This window comes from Mixophyes fleayi, chromosome 6 (genome assembly GCF_038048845.1).
Source record: "Mixophyes fleayi isolate aMixFle1 chromosome 6, aMixFle1.hap1, whole genome shotgun sequence".
NCBI classification, from domain to species: Eukaryota; Metazoa; Chordata; class Amphibia; order Anura; family Limnodynastidae; genus Mixophyes; species Mixophyes fleayi.
The window spans coordinates 10,798,648-10,819,167 of NC_134407.1; the positions used below are offsets into that span (position 1 = coordinate 10,798,648).

Consider the following 20,520-nt stretch of genomic DNA (forward strand, 5'->3'; position numbering starts at 1 on the left):
CTATGTCAATATGGAAATATTTCTGTTAATGTGTATGGAATAGGTTTAGCTATTAATAACACCTTTCTTTATCAGTGACCTTGCCAGCAAATTCAAGAAAAATTAAACAGATTTCTACATGTACTCCCATATTATATCTTTCTTGTGGATACAATTATTATTATTTTTATTAATTTGTCAGGAGCCACATTGCTCCACAGCACCAGACAGTGGGGAATACAGGACATACTTTATACAAGGACATACAACGTAGACTAAATAAATGCAGATATGAAAATATAGTAGAGCTTACGTTCTAATTAAATGGTGGCGCTGCTAAAATAAGAGGAGAAATAAGAGGAGCATTTGTGGTTCAGAGTTGAGATTGGGACAGTTATGAGGGTGTATTAGTGTGGGTAGTATAGCTGGATGTAGGGTAAGCTCTAATATAGAGATGGTTAGAAAATGTTTTGTCTAATGGACCAGCCAGGTCTTTTAAATTATGTGTTAAGACCATTGGTAATCAAGGTTAGTTATTTTAAATAATCCGATAATTTCCCAAAGTGTGTGGCTATGTAATTAGTATAATACTACTTGTTGCCCTCCTGCATCGAAGGGTTACGTGGGATGTCTACTAAATATTTTTGAGAAGTACCTAGTATAGTATATAGTATAGTGAATTATTTGTTATATATTAATATTATATATATTTTTTATTTTGAGTTTCATATATTATATTATTAATCATCTATTCATCATCATCATCACCATTTATTTATATAGCGCCACTGATTCCACAGCCCTTCAGTCCCTGCCCCATTGGAGCTTACAGTCTAAATTCCCTAACATACCCACAAAGACAGACAGACAGAGAGAGAGAGAGCGACTAGGGTCAATTTTTTGATAGCAGCCAATTAGCCTACTAGTATGTTTTTGGAGTGTGGGAGGAAACCGGAGCACCCGGAGGACGCCCACGCAAACACAGTGTCACTGTTTGGAACACTGGACTCTTGGACCTGCCCAACTTGGCGCTACACCCAGCAGGGTGTGGAGTCTAATGGACGGATGGTATTCACCAGTGATCACCACAAGGTGATTTGGACTCAGCGGCGTCCGTCCGCAGGTCGCGGCCCCTACCAGGAGTGTTAGGCGAGATCCCAGGGGAGTAGATGTAAAGGTATGCGGACACACTGAAGATGATTAAGATGTAAGCTCTATTTCCAAGTAGCAGAGTGAAGACAGATGCAGGATGAACAATTCAAGTAGCGGTTTAATGATGACTAAGAGTTTGAACAGAACAGTCTGTAGTATATTGACACAAGGAGATTAATAGCAACATGTACAGTTCCACTAGCAGATTAACAGGAGTAAATACAGCTTAGCAGTATATTGGCATAATAGGAACAGTAGTAGCATGAACAGTCCAGCAGCAGAATAATAGCGGCAAGTGTAGGTTGAGTATTGGGACCACAATATGGCAGCACGATAAGAGAGGTGCAATAAACAGTCCAGCCAGCAGGATAATAACAATAAGTGCAGCCAGAGTGGGATGACCCATAATACAATAAAGACAAATGCAGTAGGAACAGTCCAACCAACAAAGGTAGATGAAGTTAAGCAGCTTTAGAGATACAACCAGTAGTACAGCCGGACCACAGGGAGGAATGCAGAGTAGATGATCCAGATGGCAGAAATATGGAGATTGGAGCGGCTAGAGCAGGGTAGCCCGTGGAGCAGCTACTCAGTTGAGTCTGGTGTAACTTGAGTGGTATAGTCTTGTGGAGCAGCAATACAACGGAGACAGGTGCAGCTTGAGCGGTTTAGCCCGTGGAACAGCAACACAGCAGAGATAGGAGCAGCTTGAGCGGTTTAGCCCGTGGAACAGCAACACAGCAGAGATAGGAGCAGCTTGAGCGGTATAGCTCATGGAACAGCAACACAACAAAGACAGATGCAGCTTGAGCGATATAGCCCATGGAACAGCAATACAGGAGAGACAGGTGCAGCTTGAGTGGTATAGCCCGTGGAAAAGCAACACAGCAGAGACAGGTGCAGCTCGAGCGGTGTAGCCGGTGGAACAGCAACACACAGCAGAGGCACTGACGATCCAAGTAGATACACAAGAAACAGACAAGATCCTAATCAGGCAAGTAACTTGATCAACAGGCCCAGAGGAAAGGGAGTGCCTTTTCAAGTTTAGAGCCAGGACTAGGAACCAAAAGGAAACTGGCATAGATAGACAGGTACTGAGTCTGCGCATGTGCAGAACCGACGCCAGGCACTGAGGTATGCTTAATGAGGGACAGGTGAGTGTCCTAGTCTTCGGTTGTGGAAACCGAATGAGCACCGTGTGACACACGAGGAGAACATACAAACTCCACAGAGTTTGGTCGGGAATTGAACTCATGACCCCAGCGCTGTGAGGCAGAAGTGCAAACCACTTAGCTACCGTGCTATTATTTTAAATAGATAACTAAATATAATATTTATACTGTGTTTATTTTTTATTATTTGATTACCTAATCTTTAAATTTTATATATTTCTTTATTTATTTATTTTTTATTTTTATATTTTTATTTTCTGTTAATTGTTACATTGATGTTTAGCCTTTATTACTAATATAATAAAATTCTTATGAAACCGCCTACCACAGGGGTGGAGAAACGCATCAGTAAGACACAAACAAGCCTAGATGCACCTTCCTTTCCTATTTTTCGTGTATACAAGTTTTTTGCGGACATTAAAAGGAATTTGTAAACATCGAATTTCTGCCACAACGATTACACAGGCTTAATTATGTGATTTGCGTGTCCACGTCCCCAGCAGTCGCCAGCAAACAGTGTATGGGAAGTAGAGGTCTGGATACATTCTGTTGAACTGTATTATACATGTGCACCAATGTATGTTTTTTATTACTTTCTCCCAGACATATTCCCATATGTTTTTTCAATTTTATTATATTTTTCCAGACATATTTTCCTGTGTTTATTGTCTAGTTAGAACATTGCCAAAATTCACCTCAGTTGTAGGATGTCCATATTATATCGGCAGATCCTTATCTATCCAAAGTATGAAGATATTAATTACACCCATTATAGAGAGAAAGTGAAACCTTTACGTGTTAAAGGCTGCTGATCTTATACAGTATCTCAGTAATTAACAATTATTGCTCTTTTAATAGTTCACAGTTGAACATTAAAAATTTGGCCTCAGGGGTGTATAGCAATTAATTTTTTCTCAAAAAGTTTGTATAATTGCCCCATGTATAGGCAAGTTCTGGCTATGCCGCAGATTTGGGCTTTCCTTAAGCTACTTGTCCTTAGCAAATTGGAAAAGCACAGCTTTTCCAACTCTCCGCATAGTCAATGAGCCAAGGTAATATAACTGGGTATATTGTATATTTATTATTGCATGGATATATTTCTTGGAATGTAGTGACATAGAGTATTTTTTCCCTTTTAAAAACACATTAGCCAGTCATATAGCTGCTCCCTGCGCTCGGCCAATGACCGTCGCCTCTCCTCCACTCTGATCACCTCTTCTCACTCCAGAATCCAAGACTTCTCCCATGCACCTCACCTTCACTGGAACGGCCTACCTTGCTCCATCCGTCTCTCCCCTAATCTGTGCTCCTTCAAACGAGCACTTAAAACTCACCTGTTCCTCAAAGCCTACCAACCTTCCACCTAACCCCATCATCTCCTCCGCTCGTTCTCCCCTCTCTCCTCCCGGCTAATATAATGTATAAATGGACTAGAAGGAATTTCGCCCTTTTAAGTTTATGAGCCAACCAATTGCAATCCTGATATCATATCTCTGCAGACATATAAGATATAGATAGATAGATTGATAGATAGATAGATAGATAGATAGATAGATAAATATTAATACTTATATTTAAAATAGAATAAAGAGATAAATATAACGATTCCGCAACAGCTATCTATTTCATTCCTACTTAACTACTTCTCACAACTGGAACTACAGTCTCTACTGCCTTTTGTTTTACTGAGTGTCAGCTGTGTGGTTCTTGTTAACATCCTGTTCTATGGCTCTTCCTGGTTGGTAGACTGATTATTATACACTAGAGATGTGCGCAAACCCCATTGTTTTGGTTTCGATTCTAAAACTTCTTTGTGTTTTGGTTTGATTTTGGTTTAATCCAAAAATGGTGAAAAGATTTTCTTTTAGTTTTGGATCTGGATTTAATTTAAAATTGTATAATATAGATACAATTATGTTATGTTGAGCTATTTTTACTCCTACATTACTGTGTATAGCATTAACATTAATTTATGGTCTATTTTCTAATGATCTTTTCACAACTGTCCAAACTTTCACCAATTTTACCCAAAGGCCACAGAAAGATGGCTGGTTAAACTTACTGACAAAGTAGCGGTACAAATATACATGACATTTTAATAAAAGATGCAATCCCTATAAAACAGAGTAGCACAGCATTGTGCATAAATTATCTTCATGCGGTCGCTGAACATGACATTCCTGAGTTGCTCCAATATATTGACAATGGTAGTAAGAATAAGAGGTCATTAGATGGACAGTTGCATCAGTAAACATTTAGACAAGTAGATAGACAGAGGTGAGCTACACTCAGCAGCAAAATGTTGAAAGACAACAAACGCAATACATGTTTAATGTTTGAGAGGATCCATTATTGACACTGTAGCTACAAGACCTGAAAAAGAGGTCACTAAACTGACAGCAGTATCATTAGACATTTAAATCGACAAAGGTGGGCTTTAAACATAATAAAAAAAACTCAAAAGACTAAGCAGACACACAATATATTTTGAACATTTGAGGGCACCCTTAATTGACATTCAAGCTACAAATCAGAAGAAGAGGTCATTATTCTGACAGCAGTATCATTAGACATTTAAAAAGATGAAGGTCATAATAAAAAATGTGAATCACCATGCACTCTATATATTGAACGTTAGACAACATGCATCATGGAGAGTGAAGTACATAGCCAACTGTAAAGTGTTACGTAATTTAATGGCTCAATATAAATAAATGTTGATGATAATAGATGAAGAGATCTTTACTCATAATTAAAAACTTAAAAGAGTATGCACACAGTAATGAGGAAAGGAGGGCTTTACCCATAACAATAAAGCTGATGAAAAATCCCGCAAAGGCAATCATTCCTTTTCACTGGCGGTCCACTGTACTCCCTTCTGTCACAGAATGGTTCACCAGGATCAATTATTATCTTTTTATGGACAAGCTCACTCTATCAAGCCAGGATAAATGTCAGGAGTTTTCCTCTAACTTGTATCTTTGGATGGAATTTAAGGACACACTTACTTACAAAGCATTATTTTCCTTTTAGGATGCTCCCTTTCTTTTTAATCAGTTATTTAGCTTCAATCGACTGCCATCATAATGGGCCTCACCTATTAAATTGATTCCTATATAAATATTTCCAATCACAAGAGTTGCTTTTTTTGTCTTAAGCCCTGACTTGATAATGCGCTTATCATGGAAATGCATGAGGTGGTTCAACTGCTGGCTGCCTTAGTGCAACACAATCATCATCATCATCATCATCCTCCTCATTATCACATTCAAGTACAACACATTTAAGTTCAGATCTACAATTCTGACCCTCATTTTCTTGCACATCATCATTAGTATTACTATTGCTCATCCTCACATTTCCAAAAGGTTGTGATATTTTGGAAGGAGGCTGCTCTATAATGACAATCTGAAATGTCAGACTCACACATAGCGCTCCTTACACTCTCCTAAGGGTTCTGTCAGTGCCCAAGTTGTTATTCAGCCTCCACTACTGACAGTACGGGTTGGATACCAATTTACGATGACACTGACAAGGGCTATACAGAGAAAAAAATCAGATTTTAAGAATGCCTAAAATAAGTAAAATGTAGACTTACCATAGAAATGACTCTGTAGCTCATTGACATGCTTTCGCTATATACCGATTGCTAGCAATGCCGGCAGTTTGTATTTACGTCACTTATCATAGCGTCTTGCAGGTTTCTGTATTTGAAGCGGCAATGCCAGAAGCCGTTTGTAATGTAAAAAAAGCTTAGAGTGTTAGTAATTTCAACCCGTTGCCTAACCCTAACCCTACCCCAACAGTAATCCTAACTCTAACTCGATTCCCAATAATAACTCTAACCCTAAACGTAACTTTAAAATGAGATAAGAAATTCTTTGGCTGTTGGCATTGCTGCTTTAAATGCAGAAAACTGCAAGTCGCTATGCTAATTGACGTAAGTACAAACTGCCGACATTGCCAGCCTTCGGAGTAGTGGAAGTATGTCGGTGATGTACACTGTCATCTTTATGGCAAGTCTGCATTTTAATTTTTATTGGTATCCTTCAAATTGTATTTTTTTGTCTGTATAGTCCTTTTCGGTGTCAACAGTGTCATTGATGACTACCCCCGTCCAGTACTGGTACTGAGATCCTTCTGATCTTTAGAATGATCAATAGTTGACATTGACAAGATGAGTAACGAAACTTTGGAGTTAATTGTAGCTGACACCACAACAGGTGAGTGCACAATGAGATATTGAAAGGAGGGAATAACCTTACAATTGTTATGACACTGCACCACACACAATTATATCAGTGAAATTTAGACAATTGGTTCTTTAAAAAACATGTTATGTGTTTTTTCGGGGGATGCTGATGGTCCCACTCCACCAGCACCCTGGCTTTTGGCCGCTTAATAAACAGGATGTCACGGAGTGCCCCTTAGAAAACTTGCTTTCACTAGTAGATGAACATTTGGAATTTTAAAAGAAAACAAATTAAGAAAATAATGTACCTTTGGGGGGTGCTGCTCACAGTCATACAGTTCCCTATTTTTCTCCACTAAATACTTCAGCTGTCACACTCACTGATGCTACTCCTGACAAAATTGGTTCTAGCTTCAAACACTATGTATTTTAAAAGCAAGAAACTTAATTAGCATTTAGTTTGGTGTGTGCTGCTTACAGTCATAAAGCAACAGCACCCTGTTTTAGCCACTAAATTCTAGTTTAGATGTCTGTACCAGAATATATGTAATATTATACTATAATATTATTAAGAACAATCTGTAGCCATTACTAATTGGATGTAAGCTCTTTCACACCCAATTACTGATCAGCAGCACACAATTCTAACAGACTGATCTCTACATCAATTAATTGCAATAAAAGCTTGATTGCTATCTAAATTGCCTATTTCCCTACATGCTGTCTGTTCTAAAATGGGAGATGAGAAAAGGAAAGAGGTCTATAATACTCAACGTGACTCTGCTCAATAAAACAGGGAATAGCTGCTCACATCCACTATTTTCCGTACATTTCTCTACTCTTGGCAGCTTGGCATAAAAACTGGGGTGTGCATGGGGGAGGGGAGGGACGCACATACATGCAAGACATCTGACCACACCCTGGATGGACAAAATTGCATAGCGACCAAGAGGATGTAAATATGGAGAAAAGAGTGGACATGCAGCACTATTTCCTTTATATTTGATTTAGTAAAGAAATCATATGATACATTTACAGTTTATATTGTATTTAAGGCGTGTGTACTACTTATTAGACTCTCAACCTATGTCCATTTTGCAATGACAGGTGTCTGTTTCATATAGCTGACAAGTAACCATTACTATATAAGCTTCAATACTCACTCCATATGCAAATATATAACAAAAAACTATCAAAAACAAATATTTCCATCAAAAAATAACTTTATTTAGTACATACAGTACAAAGTTTTTGAAAGACTTGATGATGAACAGAAGATGGGATGATCTGAATATATATATTATGTTGGAGTTTAGTTGGTGGCAAGAGTGCTGGAAATCCAGGAGTTGTAGTTGCAGACCTTGGTGTAGACACCGGGATAGTTCCTCAGAGCACAGCCATATCCCCAGGAGACAATACCCTGAAGCTGTCCATTGCAGATCACGGGTCCACCAGAGTCACCCTGAGCAGAGGACAGATATTGTTACACATTTGAACAAGTCATGATCAACTCTGCACAACCACTATGTTATCTCACAAGGACATCTTTCGGTTTGTTTAAAACACATTTCTTAAGTTACAAAATTGTTGAACTTTATTAAACATCTTAAGCAAATCATTGTGATTTCATTGTCTCAGTACTATAGAGATAACACAGTAACAATTACCTGGCAGGAATCCTTGCCACCTTCCAAGTATCCAACACAGATCATGTTAGCAGTGATCTCTCCTGGGTAGGCATTGCTACACTGAGCGGCGGTCAGGACGGGGGCATTCACACACTGCAGGAGAGATGGCATGTTGGCTGCGGAAAAAGGAATCAGACTTGTTTTACATCCTTCCATCTTATACTTTATATTAGTATTATTATTATTATTATTATTATCATTTATTTGTTAGGCGCCACAAGGTATCCGCAGCGCCACACACTGTACTAACAGTAGACTATACAGAGTGAAACCATACAGAACAATGAACAAAAAGTACCAATACTACAGAAACTCCGGCCAGTCATATGCAGTAAAGACGGAGCGGAAGAACAGGTATGGAGACAAGAGGGGAGGGGGCCCTGCTCATACGAGCTTACATCCTAAGGGAGGGTAAACAGGCCAGGCACAAAAGGATCCAGTTGAGGCAAGAGGAGAGAAGGGAGGACGAGCTAAAGGGAGGAGATGGGGGTTAAGTAGATGGTTGGTAGGCTTTGAGGAAGAGGTGAGTTTTGAGTGCACGTTTGAAGGAGCACAGAGTAGGAGAGAGACGGATGGAACGAGGGAGGTTGTTTCAGAGAAGGGGGCTGCACGGGATATGACTATTTATATAACTATTATATGTCCTTTTACATCCCACACTTAGCAGCCACTTCTACTTTTGTGACTTCTATTATGTGACAGATTATAATATGATTGTCAGCAATGTCACTGAATTCCATTTGCTTAAGTTATTTTTTTTCATTTTTTTAAATAAGCCTTTATATTTTTACTAATAAGATAATTTTTTTTCAAAGGCACACTATCTTAGATTTAATATTTTCTTATTGTATCTGTATAAATTATATATTTATTATAAGAAATTACATGTTTAAGAACTTTTTTACATTGTAAAGGACACATCACACACAGTAGTTACTCTCAGCCAAGGTCCATATCAAGTAGTGGACTTTGGTGATTGCTCTGTAACTTACTGCCACTGCTGAGTGTGTTTCCCCAGCCAGCGATCAGACAGCTGGTGCCGGAGGCTGCGCAGCCGGAGGGCAGGGACACAGGCTGGACGTAGGAATTGAGGGAGGCGGCGGAGGCCAGCTTGATCAACCAGATGTCATTGTCCAGGGTTCTGGAGTTGTAGCTGGCATGTCTGATGACTTTGGCAGAGCTGATGAACTGCTCGCTGCCCTCAGTTGCAAAGATGTTGTGTTCTCCCAGTCTGACCTGAACACTCCTGGATGAACGGAAACACAGGACAATTAGCTAATGAAGCATAGAGCTATTTATAGAGATATCTGAGGCATTCTGGGGGCAACAGTGGACATGGATCTTGTATTTTGAGGAAGTAGAACATTGTTATACAATTAGACCTAGATCAAATCTTTAGTGTAAGAATAGACCACAGCTCAGCGGGTGACAGAACAATGGACTCTTCTCCCCTTGGCAGTGCAATGAGTCACAAAGTGAAACTTCATTACCAGTAAAATAACAAGGTTAAAATACAATTATCGAAAATCCAGATTTAAAAAAATAAAATAAACAGCAGCTTAGTGATGTTGGTTACAACCAACTAGTCAGTTATGTGACCAGCCGACAAAGGATGCCTCCCATAAATAAAGAATACTAGTATATATCTCCTAATTCTTATCCTTACGTCTTGTAGCAGTGAGCAGCAGAGACCACCCACAGGTTGTTAATCAGGGACCCTCCACAGAAATGGTATCCTGAGTTCAGGGAAACTATGGAGGGAACAGAATTCTGGGCGCAGGTGTAACCTCCAACAATCTTATCATCATCAAGAGCAGCTGTAAAAGAAGACAGAATGAAAGGTGCCATTGTACCATGAACAATATAACACATTTAAACTTCAACCTGTGCAAATTTTTTTTTATAAAGAACTCATAAATGATTAGATTTGTATATTGTAATATGAATAAAGCTCAGGAGTATACACGAGCATCACTTGTAAATCCACATACTCACCAGCAGCTCCGAGGAGCATACAGATCAGAAGGAACTTCATGGTGGAGATCGATCCAGTGAATGGTTTTCTGGAAATAATCTTGGTTTTTATACCCTTTACCAGACACTGACTACCTGTACATTGCACAACTATGTCAATATGGAAATTTTTCTGTTAATGTGTATAGAATAGGTTTAGCTATTAATAACACCTTTCTTTATTAGTGACCTTGCCAGCAAATTCAAGAAAAATTAAACAGGTTTCTATATGTACTCCCATATTATATCTTTCTTGTGGATACAATTATTATTATTTTTATTAATTTGTGAAAAATGAAGAAATTTTATAGAGACAAAGCCTCTGTTCTTAACATAGAACCCAGTAGGAAAATGAATGATCAGACACCGTTAAGGGAAGAAAGGAATAAGGAGGATAGGTCCTTAGAGAAGAAAGATCGTTTTACATCAATAAGGGAAAGGAAGGATAACTACTATGTGTATCAGAAGAATAAAATTCACACAAGAGGTAATCATGAGGAATTAAAAAAAGAGGCACAGTATCCACAACCTAGATTTAGAGAACGAGATTCGAGAATTCTCCTAAAAGAATTCGGAAATATTATCCATATGATAATGAAAGGAATAAAGGGTATTCACATAACAACTCCCCAAAAGAAAGATGGAGAAGAAATAAGGATTTTAAAAGATATAGGAGTCCAGAGAGAAACAGCTTGAGTATTCCTCTTCACAATAGATTTGAGGTTCTAGATGAGTGGACTACAGACCCTCCGGGTCCATCATCTGAAACATTTTTAGACAGAATAGGGCACAAAAACACCTGGAGATAATACACCGTCACCCTAAAAAGAAAGAACAAAGGGGAAAAAAGGGGGGGGGGGAAAGAAAAAAGGAAGAACATTTTGGATGTAGCACATGAAAGAAATGAACAAAAAGGATCTAATATGGAGAATGAAAAACCTAAAATAAGTAATAAGGATACATTGAAGGTTTTCAATTTGAGCTCCATTACTCTGTCAGAAGGAGAAATTTCTCTCTTGGAAAAAGGGTTAAAATATGCCCCGACTAACACAGTTAAACCATTTGATTTATATCTTGATGTACAGAAATTTATTAGGAGAATCACTATTAAAAAGTTCTTTAAGATTAAGGAAGGAGAGAAGGTAGAAATAGATGAGAATCCAATTGACAATCGTAAGTTCAAAAAGAAAACCTCCTTTTCCCCTGCGTATGTGAAAGGCAATTTTATTGAGATGTTTGACAACTTAGTCACAGAAGATTTAGAGAAACTCAATAATAAAAAGAAGAAGAATAATGTCAAGAGAGTCAATCTTACATCCAAAGAAAGAGCAGCCTTAAAAGAATTAAAGTACAATAAACAATTTGTAATTAAACCTGCGGACAAGGGTGGGGGGGTTGTCATTATGGATGTGGATTATTATACCAAGAGATCCTCAGTCAGCCCAATATGGGAGACACCTATAAGAAACTTAAAAGTGATCCCAAAAACAGGATTATAAAAGAATTAGAATTGTTCGTTCTGGAATATAAGAACGAGGATATTACTGATGAAGATTTAGTCCATTTTATTCAAGTTCCACATCCGAGAGTACCCGTTTTGTATACACTCCCCAAAATTCACAAGGACCCAAAAAAACCACCTGGGAGGCCGATTGTCTCGGGCATTGGTTCATTCGCTATGAACATGTCCGAGGTAATTGACCATTACTTGCAACCCTTGGCACAAGAAGCGAAATCATACTTGAAAGATACAGGTTGTTTTTTGGAGAAGCTTCACTCCATTGAATGGGATTCTAAATACATCTTAGTAACAGCAGATGTAAAGTCCCTGTACACTATTATTCGTCATGATCTCGGTTTAAAAGCAATAGAAAAGAAGTTAAATACAACTACCTATTCTGAAGGTTTTAAGAAGTTCATAAGTGAAGGGATTAAGTTCATTCTCTTGAACAGTTACTTTAGGTTTCAGGATTCATATTATCTTCAATGTATCGGCACCGCTATGGGAACCAGGTTCGCCCCGAGTTATACGAACATCTTCATGGCTTCGTGGGAAGATTGTCATGTTTGGGATAGGCATGATTTCGGGGCGAACCTGGTGATCTGGTGTCGGTACATTGACGATATTTTCTTTATATGGAGAGGCTCCGAAATGGAGCTTCAAGCTTTCTGTGAACATCTCAACAATAATGATCAATTTATTGAGCTTAAATTTGATTCAAGCAAATTCACATATGGAAATGACTGGCTGCTTTGTGATGTAGCTCAGAAATACTTGATAGATTTATTTTTACACTGAAATTTAAAGTTGATCTAGGAAATGCCCTGCCCCAACTATATATCTGTCCCCACATTTTAAATTTACCTCCCCCTCCAATGCAACATGGTTTTGTCCAGGTGCAAAGTTACTCCATTTCTATGCTTTGCTCTTCTTAATGACTCAGGCCCTTTTAGTTTATACTGAAATGCACACTAAGGACCTGATACGAGTCTGAGAAAAACTTGCATGTAAGTTGCATGTTAAAAAAGGACACAGAACGTGAGTCTAATTCAAATCCATAAGGATTTGAATCTGGGTGTAAGTACGCCCTGTGTAAACGTTACTAGCCGTATCTTAACACACAAAATAGACTGTACAGGAGCATGTGCAATATAGGATTACATCAGAACACATACAAAAAATTATATTATACAGTAAATGAACAACTCCTGACTCTATAATCATTAATAAAAATATGGTTTGTTTAAAAAAATATATTTTTAAAATTCAATACATAACTCAAAATGCTTTCAATGCATTCTGTACATACAAGTCAGTTGTATACTCTATCTTACCTGCACACACATATTCTGTGCTATCTAGAGGCGTGCATACATGCAGTTTATAAAACAAAGACTATGCCATGTCAGTCAACACTATCAATCAGCACTTACAATGCACTGTAGCTGGTGCAAATCATGTGAGAAACCGAAGCCCTAAATCAGTCGCATCGGCATGCTCTCGACATGCCCTCACTGTACATTGCCTACATAAGTCTTGCTCTTCTCTAACCCATTCTGCCCCCCTAAGTCATGGGCTGTAATAAGTATCATTTATGTTCGGACATAAGTTGCATGTAATTCCTCTTCCTACCTCACAGTCAAAATCAATAAAGTTAGACAAGATATTTACTAACCATCTCTATACTAGAGCTTACCCTACTCCCAGCTGTACTACCCACACTAGAGCACCCCCACAACTGTATCTATTTAGACTACCTTTTAGGTCCCTGTTTCATGTATGTTCTGTTTTCCCCACCGGTGCTGTGGAGCAATGTGGCTCCTGACAAATTAATAAAAATAATATTAATTGTATCCACAAGAAATATATAATATGGGAGTACATATAGAAACCTGTTTAATTTTTTTGAATTTGCTGGCAAGGTCACTGATAAAGAAAGGTGTTATTAATAGCTAAACCTATTCTATACACATTAACAGATATATTTCCATATAATGACATAGTTGTGCAATGTACAGGTAGTCAGTCTCTGGTAAAGGGTATAAAAACCAAGATTATTTCCAGCAAACCACTCACTGGATCCATCTGCACCATGAAGTTCCTTCTGATCTGTATGCTCCTCGGAGCTGCTGGTGAGTATGTGGATTTACAAGTGATGCTCGTGTCACTCATGAGCTTTATTCATATCACAGTATACAAATCTAATCATTTATGGGTTCATTATATTATTTTGCTTGTACTGTGAAGTTTAAATGTGTTATATTGTTAATGGTACAATGGCACCTGTCATTCTGTCTTCTTTTACAGCTGCTCTTGATGATGATAAGATTGTTGGAGGTTACACCTGCGCCCAGAATTCTGTTCCTTCCATAGTTTCCCTGAACTCAGGATATCATTTCTGTGGAGGGTCCCTGATTAACAACCTGTGGGTGGTCTCTGCTGCTCACTGCTACAAGACGTAAGGATAAGAATTAGGAGATATATACTAGTATTCTTTATTTATGGGAGGCTTCCTTTGTCGGCTGGTCACATAACTGGCTAGTTGGTTGTAACAAATATCACTAAGCTGCTGATTTTATTTTAAATGGGGATTCTCGATAATTGTATTTTAACCTTGTTATTTTTCTGAAAATAAAGTTTCACTTTGTGACTCATTGCACTGCCATGGGGAGAAGAGTCTATTGTTCTGGCTCTCACTGAGCTGTGGGCTATTCTCACAGTACAAACTTGATCTAGGTCTAATTGTATAACAAAGTTCTACTTCCTCACTATACAGAACCCATGTCCACTGTTGACCCCAGAATGCCTCAGATATCTCTATATATAGATCTATGCTTAACTAGCTGATTGTCCTCTGTTTCCGTTCATCCAGGAGTGTTCAGGTCAGACTGGGAGAACACAACATCTTTGCAACTGAGGGCAGCGAGCAGTTCATCAGCTCTGCCAAAGTCATCAGACATGCCAGCTACAACTCCAGAACCCTGGACAATGACATCTGGTTGATCAAGTTGGCCTCCGCCGCCTCCCTCAATTCCTACGTCCAGCCTGTGTCCCTGCCCTCTGGCTGCGCAGCCTCCGGCACCAGCTGTCTGATCGCTGGCTGGGGAAACACACTCAGCAGTGGCAGTAAGTTACAGAGCAATCACCAAAGTCCATTACTTGATAGAGACCTTGGCTGAGAGTAATTACTGTGTGTGATGTGTCCTTTACAATGTTAAAAAGTTCTTAAACATGTCATTTCCTATAAATAAATATATAATTTAGATGAACACAATCAGCAAATATTAAATCTAAGACAGTGTGCCTTTGAAAAAACAAAATAATCTTATTACTAGAAATTTAAAGTCTTATTCAATAAAATTAAGACAAAGAACTCAAGCAAATGGAATTCAGAGATATTGCTGACAATAATGTTATAATCTGTCACATAACAGAAGTCACAAAAGTAGAAGTGGCTTCTAAGTGTGGGGTGGAAAATCATCTTCTCCATTTATTTATGTAGCACCACTAATTCCACAGCGCTGTACAGAGAACTCCTTCACATCAGTCCCTGCCTCATTGGAGCTTACAGTCTAAATTCTCTAACACACACATAGACAGGGAGACTAGGGTCAATTTAATAGCAGCCAATTAACCTACTAGTATGTTTTTAGAGTGTGGAAGGAAACCAGAGTACACAGAGGAAACCCATGCAAACACAGGGAGAACTTACAAGCTCCACACAGATAAGGCCATGGTCTGGAATTGACTCATGACCACAGTGCTGTGAACCAGTAGTGTGAACCACTGAGCCACCGTGATATATAATAGTGATAAGTATAAGATGGAAGGTTATAAAAAAAGTCTAATTTCTTTTTCCGCAGCCAACATGCCATCTCTCCTGCAGTGTGTGAATGCCCCCGTCCTGACCGCCGCCCAGTGTAGCAATGCCTACCCAGGAGAGATCACTGCTAACATGATCTGTGTTGGATACTTGGAAGGTGGCAAGGATTCCTGCCAGGTAATTGTTACTGTGTTATCTCTATAGTACTGAGACAATGAAATCACTATCACTTGTTTAAGTTGTTTAATAAAGTTCAACAATTTTGTAAACTTGAGAAATGTGTTTTAAACAAACTGTAAGATGTCCTTGTGAGATAACTTAGTGGTTTTGCAGAGTTGATCATGATTTATTTGAATTTGTAATAATATCTTCTATCTGCTCAGGGTGACTCTGGTGGACCCGTGATCTGCAATGGACAGCTTCAGGGTATTGTCTCCTGGGGATATGGCTGTGCTCTGAGGAACTATCCCGGTGTCTACACCAAGGTCTGCAACTACAACTCCTGGATTTCCAGCACTCTTGCCACCAACTAAACTCCTACATAATATATATATTCAGATCATTCCATCTTCTGTTTATCATCAAGTCTTTCACTTGTAATAAAACTTTGTATTGTATGTACTAAATAAAGGTATTTCTTGATGGAAATATTTGTGTTGATAGTTTTTTTTTATATATTTGCATATGGAGTGAGTATTGAAGCTTATATAGTAATGGTTATTGCTCAGCTCTATGAAACAGACACCTGTCATTGCAAAATGGACATAGGTTGAGAATGTAAAAAGTAGTACACAGGCTTTAAATTCAATTTAAACTGTAAATGTACTGTTCTGTTTATGTACTAAATCAAATATGGAGGAAATAGTGGTGCATGTCCACTTTTTTCTCCATATTTACATCTTCTTATGCTATGCAATGTTGTCCATCCAGGGTGTGATCAGATGGTTTGCATGCTTGTGCGTCCCTATTCTCCCCCAAGCACACCCCAGTTTCAGGGCCAAGCTGCCAAGAGTAGAGAAATGTAAAGAAAATAGTGGCTATGAGCAGCTTTTCTCTGTTTTATTGAGCAGTGTCATGTTGTGTATTATAGACCTTCCTTCCTCTTCTCATCTCCCATATTAGAACAGACACCATGTAGGGAAATAGGCAATTTAGATAGTAATCAAGCTGTTACTTTATTGCAGTTTATTGATGTAGAGATCAGTCGGTTAGAATTGTGTGCTGCTGATCAGTAATTGGGTGTAAGAGAGTTTATACTGAGTATTGGCTACAAATTATCCTTAATAATATTATAGTATACTATTTTATATATTCTAGTACAGACATCTAAACTAGAATTTAGTGGTTAAAACAGGGTGCTGTTGCTTTATGACTGTGAGCAGCACACAGCAAAATAAATATTAATTAGTTTTCTTGCTTTTAAAATACAAAGTGTTTGAAGCTAAAACTAATATTGTTAGGTGTAGCACCAGTGAGAATGACAGCTGAAGTATTTAGTGGAGAAAAATAGGGAACTGTATGACTATGAGCAGCACCCCCCAAAAAGATATAATTTTCTTAATTTCTCTCTTTGAAAATTCCAAGTGTTTGTCTTCCAGTTTTGTATGGGGGACTCCGTAAAATCCTGTTTATTAAGCGGGGAAAAAACAGGGTGCTGGTGGTTTGTGACCACCAGCATCCCCCAAAAAACACATAACATTTTTATTTTTTATTTTTTTTAAAAAGAACCAATTGTCTAAATTTTACTGATATAAATGTAGGTGGTGCAGTTTCATAAGAATTATAAGGTTATTCCTTCCTTTCAATATCTCATTGGGCACTCACCTGTTGTGGTGTCAGCTACAATAACTCCAAATTCAAGTAGCGTTACTCATCTTGTCAATGTCAACTATTGATCATTCTAAAGATCAGAGGGATCTCAGTGCCAGTACTGGTCATTGGTAGTGATCATAATGACACTGATGACACCGTCAAGGACTATACAGACAAAAAAAATCCAATTTGAAGAATGCTTATAAAAGCGAAATGCAGACTTACCATAAAAATTACAGTGTACATTGTGCAATGCCGGCAGTTTGTATTTGCATCACTTAGCATAGCGACTTGCAGTTGTCTGTACATAAAGCGATGGGTATTGTAATACATGTACCATTACTAGCAGTAACTCTCCAATGTTTATGGCCTCCTTCTGTGTCACCTGGAGTTGAAATTGCTTTGAGAACAATTTAAAGAAATATTTAGGCCAAATTATAATGGACTGATTTAGTTATTTTATGCTTATTCCTCTTTGTCACATTGGGTCAAATTATTTTAAGGGCAGCTGGACAATCATTATACTGAAACTTAGTTACATTAAAGACACCTTTTTTACAACATGCCTTTTCCTTCCCTTGGGCATGATTGCTTTATACTCTGAACACTGACACTCTGAAAAACATAACTTGGTGAGATTGTACTGTAGGAAAAGAAAAGAATACAGAAACAAATGATGGGAAAACTTTCAGTGATCTATGGGTATAATATATCATCATCATCATCATCACCATTTATTTATATAGCGCCACTGATTCCGCAGCGCTGTACAGAGCACTCACTCACATCAGTCCCTGCCCCATTGGGGCTTAGAGTCTAAATTCCCTAACACACACACACAGCTAATCAATATCAACTAACAGGTAGCTATACTTTTTATTTTCTTACAAGGTTACAATATGCATATTAATTATTAAGTGTTTTGTCAAACAGTCTTGTGTTTTGTTATGTGGTCAGATAAGGAAGCGTATATAATTAGAAAACTTACCATTTTGTTTCTTATCTTGTGACTTGTATAACCGTAAATAAATATTAGTAAAATCCAATTTTCATGTGGAATTATTGTTAATTCTTTTTCTAAAACTATCTATAATATAAATGTCTAGTGGCGTGTGTTAGTCTGTCTGTGTGTGGAAAAAATAAAACCAAGCTGCAGCGCCACCTGCTGGGCAGAGTTATACACTGACCTACTAAATTCTTAGTGTGTGTGGAAAAAAAAATTCAGAAAGGGCTGAAATTTGGTATACTAAGGTGTTTTTAATTTGTTAATTTAATTTGTTAATTGTTAAAAGTGTTTATAAAGATTTAAAAAATATATATATATATTTCTTGAAGGAGAAGTGACAGTTTGGAGTGGTTGGTGGTTTCCGGGGGTGACAGTGGGGAGTGGTTGGTGGTTGAGGCCTAGGCTATGGCCCAAATGCATGACAAGAACCTTTTTAACACCTTAAGTAGCTTGATTTGACTAGAATGCATGAGTATCATGCACAGGTTAACTTGTATATATATATATATATATATATATATATATATATACAGATATATATATATATATATATATATATATATATATATATAGGAATCTATATCAGGAAAGATCCTCATGCCACTGGGATCTCTATCTCTCTCATCTTGCAATTATGCCATTGTCGTATTTGCTTTCTCCAGTTCAATTCCAAAAATACTTAACCAGCCTATACTGTTCTCTATCTCCATCACATAGAGTAAATCATCAGTCATCATATCTCCATCTATACATGTATTCTTCGCCAGTGTCAAATTCTGTCCTCTTATTCTCTCTTAATCTGGAGTTTCAAATGCATTGTGAAGAAAGATGTTTTTGGCAACCAAATCTTCATCAATTCCATCTCGATGCCTTGCTGTCTGTCTATTGAACTGTGCTTCTTGCTGTAGCTTGACTGTCAATGATGGATGCCCTCTAAAGTTCAAAATGTAATAGTCTTACAGCTTTTTTTATTATATATTAGTTATTTTAAATTTTTAGTGTCAGCATGCAAAAAAAACCAACAAGGTAACAAGCTTTACGTTGCATGTACAAAGTCATTTTCAGCAACCAACAATGTTAAGCAAGCACATATCATATGAAACAGAAAGACGTAATCAGGGGCAAAATACCTGGTCTTACATAAGAAGGAGGAGAGAAAGGTACATGAAGCTAAGAACATGATGGAAAGGGGCAAAGCAAGCGGGGGCAGAAGGGGGTGGATTATAGCATGTGTTGAAGTAATTATTAACAAAACCCTATATTACCAATTAGTTCAATAGAATGAACCAATGAACTTGAATTTTGTTTCTGTACTTTTAAGAGAACGGAAAAAAACACATATTACATAACAAGAGACATGTTATTAGTAAATTTCCATTATTGCACAATAACTGGATATGGCCAAAGGATGAACATGTCATTTTAATTATAGAGACTTAGATTGCCAGCAGTGATGTAAGCTGGGAAAGTGTGTTTGCTAACCACTAGCCCACTGTGCCGCTGTATCTATGTATATTATCATTTTAATAATAAACTATAGAAATATTATATTTTGGAAACCTTCTCCTCTCATTTATTATTTAAAGAGACGGAAAGAGAAAATCTTATACACATGGTACCAGGTGTGAGGTACGAGTAATCAATTTAATAGGTGAGGCCTATTATGATGGCAGTCGAGTGAAGCTAAGTAATTGCTTTAAAAGTAAGGGAGCATCCTAAAAGGGAAAATATGCTTTGTAAGTAGGTGTGTCCTTAAATTCCATCCAAGGATACAACGTAGAGGAAAACTCTTGAAATGTATTCTGGCTTGATACAGTGAGCTCATCCATAGAAGATAATAATTGGTCCTGGTGAACGATTCTGTGATAGAATGGAGTAAAGTGGATCGCCAGGGAAGGTAAATGATTGGCTATGCAGCATTATTGATCAACTCTCTTATTATGGATAAAGACCTCCATCAATTGACTGTCAATTATGGATGCCCTTTCCCATTAAAATATTACTGTGTCTGTAGTCTTTTAAGTTTTTAATTATGGGTAAAGCTCTCCTTCGTCTATTATCATCAACATTTATTTATAGAGGGCCATCAAATTACTTAGCACTTTACAATTGGCTATGTACTTGTTTAAATATCTACTGATCTCGCTGTCTTACTAATGAATGCTACATCCTACTGCCTCTT

General features: G+C 37.8%; 3 protein-coding genes and 1 gene segment (V, D, J or C); 3 read left to right on the top strand and 1 right to left on the bottom strand.

Annotated features, from left to right (window-relative positions):
- Window positions 1-20,520, top strand: part of LOC142160594 (uncharacterized) — a 326,893-nt gene that overhangs the window by 172,675 nt on the left and 133,698 nt on the right. The window lies entirely within an intron of this gene.
- The window catches only part of LOC142160770 (M1-specific T cell receptor beta chain-like), a 298,946-nt gene that overhangs the window by 81,371 nt on the left and 197,055 nt on the right, over window positions 1-20,520 (top strand).
- On the bottom strand, window positions 7,808-10,031 carry LOC142160592 (trypsin-like). The gene is made up of 4 exons (XM_075215462.1): window positions 9,850-10,031; window positions 9,176-9,429; window positions 8,163-8,299; window positions 7,808-7,957 (listed from the first exon to the last, which is right to left on the bottom strand). Exons 1-4 carry the CDS (start codon window positions 10,029-10,031, stop codon window positions 7,808-7,810), a joined length of 723 nt encoding a protein of 240 aa, XP_075071563.1.
- On the top strand, window positions 13,763-16,124 carry LOC142160785 (trypsin-like). The gene is made up of 5 exons (XM_075215767.1): window positions 13,763-13,829; window positions 14,005-14,155; window positions 14,570-14,823; window positions 15,561-15,697; window positions 15,904-16,124. Exons 1-5 carry the CDS (start codon window positions 13,790-13,792, stop codon window positions 16,051-16,053), a joined length of 732 nt encoding a protein of 243 aa, XP_075071868.1. The 5' UTR covers window positions 13,763-13,789; the 3' UTR covers window positions 16,054-16,124.

Bases quoted from the DNA above. Each gene is read 5' to 3' on its own strand.
- LOC142160592 (XM_075215462.1), bottom strand. From the start codon at position 10,031: ATGGCACCTTTCATTCTGTCTTCTTTTACAGCTGCTCTTGATGATGAT. The intron at 8,300-9,175 runs GTAAGTTACAGA...CTTTTTCCGCAG, and splicing joins AAACACACTCAGCAGTGGCA to CCAACATGCCATCTCTCCTG. The intron at 7,958-8,162 runs GTAATTGTTACT...TCCTCTGCTCAG, and splicing joins GTGGCAAGGATTCCTGCCAG to GGTGACTCTGGTGGACCCGT.
- LOC142160785 (XM_075215767.1), top strand. From the start codon at position 13,790: ATGAAGTTCCTTCTGATCTGTATGCTCCTCGGAGCTGCTG. The intron at 14,156-14,569 runs GTAAGGATAAGA...CCGTTCATCCAG, and splicing joins GCTGCTCACTGCTACAAGAC to GAGTGTTCAGGTCAGACTGG. The intron at 14,824-15,560 runs GTAAGTTACAGA...CTTTTTCCGCAG, and splicing joins AAACACACTCAGCAGTGGCA to CCAACATGCCATCTCTCCTG.